The sequence below is a fragment of the Nicotiana attenuata genome, chromosome 7 (assembly GCF_001879085.1).
Source record: "Nicotiana attenuata strain UT chromosome 7, NIATTr2, whole genome shotgun sequence".
In the NCBI taxonomy this organism is placed as follows: Eukaryota; Viridiplantae; Streptophyta; class Magnoliopsida; order Solanales; family Solanaceae; genus Nicotiana; species Nicotiana attenuata.
Window position 1 is genome coordinate 54,158,031 of NC_031995.1, and position 11,366 is coordinate 54,169,396.

The 11,366-nt window shown below is 36.5% G+C and overlaps 1 protein-coding gene across 2 annotated transcripts; it reads left to right on the forward strand.

Moving 5' to 3' along the window:
* On the forward strand, positions 1,447–5,852 carry LOC109229112 (E3 ubiquitin-protein ligase RNF170-like). 2 transcript variants are annotated; one of them, XM_019394436.1, is made up of 5 exons: positions 1,450–1,887; positions 2,084–2,280; positions 3,972–4,082; positions 4,636–4,687; positions 5,166–5,852. In XM_019394436.1, the coding sequence occupies exons 1-5, from the start codon at positions 1,701–1,703 to the stop codon at positions 5,303–5,305; spliced, it is 687 nt and encodes a 228-aa protein (XP_019249981.1). In that variant the 5' UTR covers positions 1,450–1,700; the 3' UTR covers positions 5,306–5,852. The 2 variants fall into 2 exon arrangements, with proteins under 2 accessions (XP_019249982.1, XP_019249981.1); XM_019394437.1 differs by lacking the exon at positions 4,636–4,687 and having other exon boundaries at positions 1,447–1,887.

Genomic DNA, 11,366 nt, shown 5'->3' on the forward strand with positions numbered 1-11,366 from the left:
GTATGTTCCCGATAGAGAACTATCAAATATAAGAAAAGTATCATACTCAGTTTGAATTTTTAATTGAATAGAAAATTGAAGTTCTGTTTATTTTGAGTATAGGTAAAGAAATTATGTATAAAGAGGAAAATAGAGATAGTGCGAGGATACTTATATTTTTTAAATTTACTAAAAATAAATAAATTAAATTATTAAATAGTAGTCAAAAATATTATTAATACATTTAAATGATGAAAGAGATCCGAGTAAGTGGATAATAGTGTAAAAATACATTAAATTTCAAGAATAATTTTTTTTTCATTTATTGATGATTACTAAAAGGGTAATAAACAAGATTAATAAAAGATCACATTATAGTATCACAATATTAAGTAATAAATAATGCAAAAACTATAAGCAAGGAACAAAAAAGAGAAAAAAATTATATCTAAAAATGTAGAAGGATAAGGATATTTGAATTTGAGATGAAAAATAAAGTGGTAGTAAGAATTTTGTTAAAATAATATAATTTAATTTGCTCAAACAAAACAGATCACAATGTTACATGTATAAATTCCTTAATATTGACCGTAAAATATAATACAAGTGTCAAAATCAAGGGGTTGGGTTATTACAGATATAGAAAAAGAAAACAAATTATCCACTATGAAATTTAAAAAATAATTTCATGTCCCGCTTCTTAATTAATATCAAAATTTAATTTATAATTTATAAATAGAAGGTTTAATTTAAGGTTATTTGCATATAATTTAAATAACTCAAATCATAATTTGATATATTTTATGTCCGTGCATCGCGCGGGTACTAATACTAGTGTTACTTAACATGAAATACTCTACAAACAATTCTTTTAACATTTTATCAACACAATATCTTTTTAAATACCGATAACTAAATCTAAAATCTAAAAGGAAAATTTCTGCTTTTAGTATAAATCCTTAAATTTGATTTAGCATAAATTAATTGAGATGTGCACTTTAATCCTTCTAGCTGTTAATCATGACAAATTATTAATTTCTAAAGCGATTAAATAACCATGTGCTACGTTAATTGTGTATGTTCAAAACTCTAATATGTAACATATTTCCTGTCTAAAGGGACCAAAAACACAATTTATAATTAATACAAAAGATTGAGGGAAATATAAACAATAATTGAGGGATAAAAATGCGTACCTACAAAAGTGTTAGAAATGTTATTTTCAGTAAAACAACGTAACGTAAGTAGGTGTGTCAACTTCATAGGACGACGTTGACGAGATGCCACATCACAAATTAATCGTGAACGTATGTGCTGTTTTGATAAATATAAAAAACAGAATGAAAATTATTGATGACAACGAAAAGTAAGGGTATTGATTTTGTAGAGACGCGGCGAACCTGCAACGTGTCAACTCTTTGTACTGTACGCGGCGAATTGTCACTTCATCTTCCACCCATTATATCCTTTTTCTTTCATTAAAAAAAACAGTATCTTCGTTCTTATCCTTTAAGCTTCTGACAAATAACAACTCATCTTTCCACCTTCCTTGTCTGAAAAAAAACACTCTGATTTTATTTATGTATGTTGTTTTAGTTAGAATTTGAGACTAAGAAATTTAAATCTGTGTAAGAGATCAATAACTGCAACTTCATTCGATCATTGATGATTTGGGGTTATATTGGTAATATATTGGTGTTGAAAAAAGAACAAATTAAATAATGGTGATGGGGAAATTTAAGATTTTTGCTTTTGGAGAGAGAGAGAAATATTGTGTGGGTGTATTTGATGAAGAAGAAATGGAGGAACATAGTGAAAAGTCACCACCAGCTGAGGATGATCACTGTCCAATTTGTTTTGGGGACTTCACAATTCCTTGCAGGACAAACTGTGGGCACTGGTTTTGTGGTACTACTACTTTCGATCCTTCTTCGTTTTTTTTTTTATTTTTTCTACAAATAATATGTTTGTTAAAGCCTCTAATATAAAAAGAAAAAAAAACTCATTCAGACAAATCATAGATCAGATGATCTTTTAAAAGCTATATAAATTGCAGTAATTGTATGTTTTCCTTAACACCCCCGTTTTGCCCTGTATTCTGCAGCATCTTGCATATTGCAGCTATGGAATTATAGATCAACATTACAGCCGTGCAAATGCCCCATATGCTGTCGTCCAATCAGTAAGCTGGTTCCCGAGGATTCTTTAGTTGTACAACAGGAAGAGGATGCTGTTGAACTCCTTAATGACATTCGCCGATACAATCACCTATATGTAGGTGGTGCTTATGGTGTGTTTCTGGTAGGTAATTGGTTACTCTTTTTCTTGCTTATTTTATTTGTGACTTCTTTCCTAATTGATTATTTTTAGACTGTATTAGCATCTTCAGCGTTAAGGCTAATTGGCTAATTGATCTGCAACAATTAATAATGGAGCTTATGATAATACGGTATTGACGCGCAACATATGTGCTCTCTGTACAAATACAAATTGATTCTATTACTTATGATATATGAATCATTTCTCTGTTATCAGTAGAAATAGAAGATTGTCCATATTTAGTAGGAACTGAATAGAGATTTCATCTCATAGGAAGTACACCTAGAAAGACCGGAAATCTTGTGTTGCTGAAGATTGTCTATATTTAGTAATTTTGGATATTTTGCAATGGAGGAGACAACTTTTTTTTTTTCCTTTTCTTTGTGTGTGTGCTGTGTTTGGGTGGGGTGGGGGTGGGGGTGGGGGGGATCTAATGCTTTGTACAACAATTGTAGACTAAGCATCATCTTCTAAATTTCTTGTTCTGAAGTTTTACTTGAGTGTTCTATGGTTATAGGTTATAATCCAACATTGAGGACCTCAATTTGAGGTGCGTCCACTTACTTAATAAAAATAAAAATAACATTCCCGTGCATCGAAGTCTAGTTTTGCTGACTCTGATTCGCTATAGCAATTGCTTTGGAAAAATTTTGTCAAGGTTAGAAAGAACTCACCTATTACGAGTTACCTGCGAATTTCTTCCTTGAGAGAAACCCTAAAAAATAAAGCGAGTAATGGGTCAGGAAGTGATACAAACAGATATCTACACTTAGATTCTTACTTTTGGTTGCATGTCGTTTGGTTGTTATGTGGTAAAGTAGCTATACAGGGATGTCCCTTGTAGATGCAAACTGCTTCTTACCCATTATGGTCTCATTTCTGAAAGAAGTGATCTTGTAACATGGTTAACCAGACAGGTAGCGTAGGCGGTCTTAGTATCACGAGTTTATTTTAGCACAGCCTGAATTGTTTGCCTGTGTTAGTGCATGGTAACCAATCCTGAAGAAGACTTCAAGTAAGCTAAAGGGATATAAGGGAATAGAATTGCTGATGAATTCCATCTTGTGTGCACCAAATGATTGAGGTTTTCGAGATGAGAGCTTGTCACAAACCCTTCCTTGGCCTGAGCAGCTCAACTATGTTCAGATTAAGTTTTATATCGCTAAACTGTTTGTTGACAGAAGTCATTTTCGAATTGCCTGAGCAATATTTCAAGATCTTTCAAGACGCTAGTCTTGACAGCTAAATTAAATCCCTGACTAATCGGATATGTTTGGTTCACCACTTTTGTTGTATATCTGCGGTGGACGTAACAGTTAAATCTCTACAATCTTGGCATATTAAAGTTAGGCATCACCAGTCATTTGAAAAATAAAGAGAAGCATTAGAAACATATATAATGTAAGAGAGCAAGCTCAGTGGAGTTGGATGTTTGCTTGTTATATAATGTTCTGCTGCTCTTTTGAGCCCTTGATTTTTCTCAGGGGTTTAGGTCGAGTTATGTCCTTTACCTGGTGATAGTATCAAAATAGTAATAAAAATTTTATCCTCAATTTCAAGTGTAAGTATTAATCATGCATATACACACAGGAAATGTTTGAGTTTAGAACTTTAGAATCAAATGATTCTTCCGAGTTCTGATTTGATGGCTTCTCTTCTTTTCTTCTTTACAGAAACTAGTTGCCTTGCCACTGCTAATGCAGAGAATTCTCAGGTCATTGATGAGCAAACTGATGGATCCTGATCATGTCAAGTTAAATTGTTATGTACTGCGCCTTTTTGCTGTAAGTCCATTGAACATTTAATTAACGGCATTGTAATAACTTTTTGAATTCTTGTTTCCACTTACACAAAGGTAAAGGACAAGTACATACATTGAAATGCTTGGAGGTCTTTGAAATGATTGGAGGTCTATAAAGACGGGTGTCTACTGTAATGCTTTATGATTTCTGCAACAGTATGTAACAGTACCCAATAGACGCTTCTGATATATTCCTTAGACCTGCCTTCTCTAAGGTCATAATATTTAGGGCATGATAGCATATATTCTTTCAGGCCCTCCTAGGAGAATTTTAGCAGAACTCTCTGCATAATTGTAGTTACATACTTTTCTCATCTTTGGCATGGGTAGATCTAAAATTCCTATAATATTTTTATAGTTGAACCTAAGTACTTTGCAATGCAAAACCAAAGACCATCCACAGTTATCAAGCATTTCTTCTGTTCTTCATGGTGTATATATTGCTTTGTGATATGAATGGTCCCATTGACTGTTAATACTCGAGTATCTATTATAATAATTATTCGCTTTTAGTAATATCTTTTCGTTAACTGCAGTTATTGCTGAGTTGGATCTACAGCAGCTGGAACTTTAAGTTTATTCCTACTGGTACTATGCTTCACTCTAATATATAGAAAATTAGATGTATAGATTGGAAATCTATTATGTGGAAGCCAAGCCTAGTAGGCTGCATGACCATCTGAATGCATAAAACCTTGGGTGGATAAGATTAGAAATCTTCCTTTCAAAGGGGTAGCTAGTTTTGAAATCAATCATCCAGTAACATGTGATTTTGTGATTCAGGTTGAAACCTAATCAAGAACTTGAAGTTATTTCTTTAGCTTCTTAACTGTTTTATTCAACCATTCTATTCGTACAGTTACCTCCTTTGGTGGCCCTTTTGGCAACCAATTGTGAGAAATATCCAAGTTAGCAATCTTGAAACATGATGATTTCTGGTGTAGCCTAAAATGAGCATTTTTGCACTAAACTCATTCATCAGTTCCAATTCCAGAGTCCAGTTTGGTTATGCACAGAGATTTTAATCTCGTTTGAACCTATGTTGACACAATACTCTCTTTTGTAGGACGTCTGGGAATATGGAGACTACTTGACATTTGTGCTATGGCCTTTGTGGCCATTTTCTATTTGGCTGGCCTATTCCGTAGATGGGCACTTAGGCGTCATGTGAGGTTGTTAGCTATTTTACAAGCTCAGCCGAGTTAAAAGTCCATGCTGTGAATAGATTTTGCATTTTGATAGTCGGATAATGAGCTTATATGCTGCGACATGGACATTGCGGATTCATGCAGCTGACTCCAACTTGTTTGAGATTGAGACATAGTAGTAGTTGTTGTAGAGTTGAACAACGATTAGAGCTATTTAGCTTGCTGAAGATCTTGTATAGAAGGTCTGTTTAAAAAGATGAAAGGAATTAACTCCTACTGTATAGGCCATGGCAGTCACCCTCTGAGCTGCAGATTGTATAGCTTAGATATGCAGTAATATAGATGTATGTTTTTTGGGGAAAAAACAATCTTCAGCATAATGAGTTCCCTCTGCTGCTTTCAGAACTGCTGAGCTTCAAGTAAAGGTTCTTTTTGTTCCCATTTCCAAGTTTTATTCAGGTAGTGCATTGAGGTTATAGTTTAGTGCATTTTGGAGTTGTAGAACTGACCCATATGAATGCAAAATGCCTTTGGTAACTGAAGCATATCTATTCAGAGGTCAAAATGCATCTCCTTGACGTACATTTACAGCTTGTTTGGATGGTTGTTCCCCGTTGTATTGTATTGTATTGTTATCACAAAACAATGTTTGTTTTGATTGTTTCATTAAAATTGGTTGTATTGTATTGTTAAATTCATTGTTCCGGAATAACGAAAAGTCCCCTTTTTTGAAACAACTGATTTGGTGTGGTGGGATCGTTTCCTATTTCTCTTTCCAATTATGCCCTAATTTATTACTCAACAATTCTATTTTACCCTTTTCCTTTTTTTTTTTTTAACTCCAAATCGCCAACCTATAACCTACTTTGTTTTTGTTTTTCCAAGTAGTTTTACCACCAACGTTAAAGGTATTTTGCCGCCTTTTATTTTATTTTTTCTTCTAATTTGCTTTTAACTCAATTCTAATTAATTGTGCTCCTTTGTTTTGCTTTCTTCTGTTCTGCTTTCTTAAGGTGTTTTGTCTTCCTATTTTTGTTTTTTTTTAAAAAAATTATTTTATGCATAACTTTTGATAAATGTAATATTTTTACACAATTGAGGGTATTTTTGTAAACTTATCAGTTACAATACAGTACGATACAGTCAAATCAAATAGCAAAATATTATTTAACAATAACAAACAATACAATTTATCCAAACGATACGGTACAATACGATACGGTACAATACGATACAGTACAATACAATACATTATAAGACGACGAGGAACAATGAACCAAACAGAGTGTTAGTGAGCTTTTGGACATAAGAATTGTAAAATTCCAAATAATACGTTAAAATGGTATTTGAAAATTAGAGTTAGTGTTTGGACATGAATATAATTTTGGGTTGTTTTGAACTTTTGTGAGTGATTTGATTAAAAATTTTGAAAAACAACTTTTTGGAGTTCTTTAAATTTACGGAATATTTCAAATTTCATTTTTAAGCGAAAATTGAAAATTTTATGGCCAAATCCTGATTTCGAAAAAAATAAATTCTCTTTTATGTCACACGGGCTCTCAATTGCTTCTTTTTTTCTGGTTTTGGGGGGGGGGGGGTTATGTTATCCAGGCTATTTTCTTGTTAAAATGTGCAGTGCTATGTGCTTTTTTAGTATTGCTACGTCTAAGGATCTTAGTGTCTTATTTCCTTTTGCACATGAATATTCACTTTGAATTTTAAAGAGAACATTAGAAAGCATATTTATTTTTATTTTGAAGAACCTATGCCATGCACCTGTCCTTCCATAGTTTTTATTTTTTATTTTTTATAATCACGATTATTGTCATAATCAGCAAGGTTTAAACTTTTAAGAAAAATTTTCGAATTGAGAGGACGAACCTCCCAGTGAACCGAGTGTACCACAAACCGATATAGGTGATAAGTAGTGGATACTAGCGTATATGAGAAAATCATATCGAAGGGAATCAGTACCCGTTTACTTCGGGAAAAGAGGTGCTCTCCTCTCTTTTTTTATTTTTTATTTTATAGTATTAACAAGTGGCTAAAAGGATCTTTTGTTGCATAATTTAGTTATGTTTTAGGATTTGTTTTGAGATTATTATAGATTCTTAGTCGATGATAAGTAGGGGTGTGTATTCGAATCGTTTTATCGATAAATCGAATCTATTATTTGTTATCGAAATCGAGAAAATCGAGACCTTATTGAAACGATAACGATAAGCATATGTACAAATCGATAATCGATAAGTAATTATCGATAAGGGTCAAAATCAAATCGATAAATCGAATGCACACTCCTAGACTGTAGACACTTGTTAAATGAGTTACTAACTATTTGTGTAGATTAATATAACATACAGAATGTATATATATTCCGCTACTATTTTGAAAGCGGCTGTACAATATTATTTTTCCTAATCTATACCCTTTCCTTTACCTAAGTCCCTTACCCTATTATTTCCTCCACCACATTTAAGGAATGATCATATTTAAAGATCAAGGAAATGAAGTTCAAATTAATAGAAAATAGAATTAGCAGTGATGATGTGTTTTGTTTTGTTTTGTTTTGTTTTTTTATACCGTTGGAGTGTTGGTGGCATACATTTGATCCCTTACTTTAGTTTTATTGCATGTGCTTGTTGACACAATTTTTATATTATAAATGGCGTTCGTCTTATTTTAGCTTCTTTTTGTCCATATTAGTTAGGCGCGTTTATAGCGATATACTTTCCGTGGAATCCCGTAAATTTTCTTATTGGTGTAATCGATAACCGAATCGATAAGCCCCCAAAATCGATAAATCGAAATCGAAAAAATCGAAACCTTATTGAAACGATAACGATAAGCATATGTACAAATCGATAATCGATAAGTAATTATTGATAAGGGTCAAAATCGGATCGATAAATCGAATGCACACCCCTAATAATAAGTGACGCACTAACGAGTTCTGTTGTTTTGTTCACCCTAATATATGAGGAGAAAAATATTTTAAAACTAAATTGATTTTTGATATGGTAAGTTTCTTTACTAATTATGGTAGCATCTTATCTTAAATAGCACGATCAGAATCTTTTCTTGCATATTGAATAATCAACGAAAAGAGAGAATTTTACTTTATTTCCTTAACCTTTAAGTGTTGGGAAATGATGTCCTCTCGACCTTTTGAATAGGAACGATAGCCCCCTTACGGGAATATTTTCTTGTGAGACTAAGAATTTTAATACAAAGAAAAAAAATATTATTGTCTTTTTCTTTATTCTCTTAAAAATTTCTTTTAATCCAAAGTCATAAGAGTTTCCAAAAACATGCTAGTCACCTCGATTACTGTCCTTCTTTACCTATTTAAATGGCTTCTTTGTTGGTTTACTTGCTCAGGGAAGTGGTATTGGTCAAACAATAAAATCCCTTGTCATTTGGTCAACTGGTTTAATAATAAACAAAATATGAGAACAATCCAGTACTTGGAATATGAACAACCAGAATACATTTTTAAAGTTAAAATGACATTGTTTGGCTCAAAAGTTAATAATATACTTTGTAAGCTAAAAAACAATCAAAAGTAGGAAAGGGGTAAATCGTAATCAAATATAATAATCCTAGAGATGCAAAGATGATAATATTGTTGTAGATCTAGTATTGCAAAGAGACAGTATGAACTCAATAAGATACGTTCGTTTGAAGTAGAGATAGAGAGAGAAAGCCAGAAATTAGAGAGAGTTGTATTAGATCAGATGCCCTTTTTACAATGTGAAGGTCTCCTTTATATAATAGGAGACCTTCCTCGAAAGAATCAAAAAGTTACAAAGATAGGTAACGTCTCCCTAGTGAAGACATTGAGTCCTAAACGATGTCGCTTTTACCCCCACGGCCGAGTCGTACCCGCTACGTTGGCAGGCGTAAACTTATTGGGCGTACCCACTGGCGTAGAGATGCTGAGGGTCAAATTTGACCCTATATAGTTAGTCCCTCCGCTCGTTGGAGACGCATTCGGTGGGCGTCTTCGAGGGGCGGAAACGTGAACCTCGGCTTAGGAGAATTTGACCTCGACCCGGGGCGGCAATACGAATGTAGTGAAATATATGACATTGTTGAGCCACTGACGCGCGACTTCCTTTTTGGAATGACGTCATCGCCTGTATGCGTCATTATTAGATTTGCCCCCGAGGCGGTTCAGAGGATGATGTGACATTTTGGTTTCCGGCGCACGTTTTGATCATGACTCTTCGATTCCTGTGCAACTTATCCCTATAAGTATGAGAGAGGTTCAATTTGATTCCACTTTCAATCCTTCGGAAAGCATTTTCCGATATACCCCTTTGTCTTTCTTTACTGTAACCGTTACTTTGTGACTCTCCCACTTCTGTTGAAACCACACTTCCTATCGTCAGTGCTTCGTTTCTTAAGTAGTATAATCATGACAAAACGCGGACAGGGTAGTAAAAAGGCCAAAGATAATGCCCCGTCTAGGGTTCCGCCATTTTCCGGTGGTGAAGGGGAAAAGGCGGAGAAGGCCCTTGTTCCTCTCAGCGTAGACAACGTCCTTCCGAAGGAGACGCATGTTCGCAGGGATTTTCCAACTAAAAGCCCTGACCTTCCCTGGGAGCACAGTGTTTTGTTACAATCTCATTTAGATGATCTTCGAGAGACGCACCATATTCCGGACCACGTGGAAATGGTTCCGGCCGGGACGGACTATGCCAATGTGCACCGGCCTAGATATTGCACATTCTATGAGTACCCGTTCTTGATCGGTTACAATCTTCCGGTCTACCCTCTGATGGAGGAGCTTTGCCGTTTTTATAATGTATGTCCGGCCCAGCTCACTCCTTATACCTTGAAGGTGTGCCGTATTATGACCACTTATGCGGCCAGGGCTGAATGCAGCGTCTCGGTTCACCACCTCTTACAGTTATTCAGCGCTGGTTACCTGAGGGGTACCATGCTGCAGTTAAAAGGTCGGGGCACAAGGGGCTTAGTTGTTAAAGCCGATGATAAGCCCAACCGCCGCTTTTAGCATAAGTATTTCTACATCAGGACGGAGCACCTGGTGTCGAATCCCGAAGGGTTCCCAGAAAGATGGAATCCAGAACGTAAGTATTTCTATTCGTAGAATTCAGGGCTGCTTGCGCTTTTGACCATACGGCCATTGTGATTTCTTTGCTTTTCTCCCCTTTTTATTTGCAGCGAGGGCTTCTCCACCCCAGCTCATTGATGACATTAAATCGTGGGTGGAAAGAATAATACCTTATGCGGAGGGATGCCGTACCTGGGTTGCATTTCTTCAGCAGTACGACCCGTCAGGTAATTCTTTGGCTACGATTTGGGAATTCCCTATGCTCTCGTTTCCTGACTTATTCGTGTTGGCAGGTCGGAGCGCTCCTAAGAAGAAGATAAAGAACGTCGTCACCTTACCTGGGGCGGGGACTGATTCTGAAGACGGGTATATACCCCGTGGTTCGCCTAGTGAGAGCGTTGCGGGGGTTCCTCAACCGCTGCCCGCAGTGGCGTCCATGAGGGGAGCGACTCCTTCTATGCCCTCCCCACGGGCTGTGGAGGAGACTTATGAGAGCGAGGAGCCGCCAGAAAGGAAAAGACGTCGGTTGATAACCGGCAAGGGGATAGCCTCAGAAGACGAGGGGGCGAGCGAGCCCCATCGGGAGTCAAGGCCAGTTTTTATGGCGGACGCCATCCGTTCCGGGAGGTCGGCTACCCAAGGGGGGCGGTTCTCGATGCCAGCCCACCACGCATTCCAGAGAGCGGCTCGTCGGCTGCCGTTGGAGAAGCAGGTGATGATGCCGAGAGGGCGGGCCCTAAGGCCACCCAGGCGGATGCAGATGCGTTAATGCGGGGTTCGGCCCGTGTGGAGATGACGGCAGGTAGATCTAACCGCCGAATTCTGATCCCGGGAGGGTATAACCTGTTGCAACACAGCGAGCAGGCCGCAACGGATATGACCCTGCTATGTGCGGCCGCTGAGCGTGAAACGTTACAAGGGGTTAGCGACGGGGAACTATCCCGGAGGGTTGCCGGCGCGGCCTTGCAGGTATTTTTCGATTTTCTTCATGTACCGTAAAGTAAACTTTGATGCATACTGACTTGCCTTTCCTCATTTT

Bases quoted from the DNA above. Each gene is read 5' to 3' on its own strand.
- LOC109229112 (XM_019394436.1), top strand. From the start codon at position 1,701: ATGGTGATGGGGAAATTTAAGATTTTTGCTTTTGGAGAGAGAGAGAAA. The intron at 1,888-2,083 runs GTACTACTACTT...TGTATTCTGCAG, and splicing joins CTGTGGGCACTGGTTTTGTG to CATCTTGCATATTGCAGCTA. The intron at 4,688-5,165 runs GTACTATGCTTC...TCTCTTTTGTAG, and splicing joins CTTTAAGTTTATTCCTACTG to GACGTCTGGGAATATGGAGA.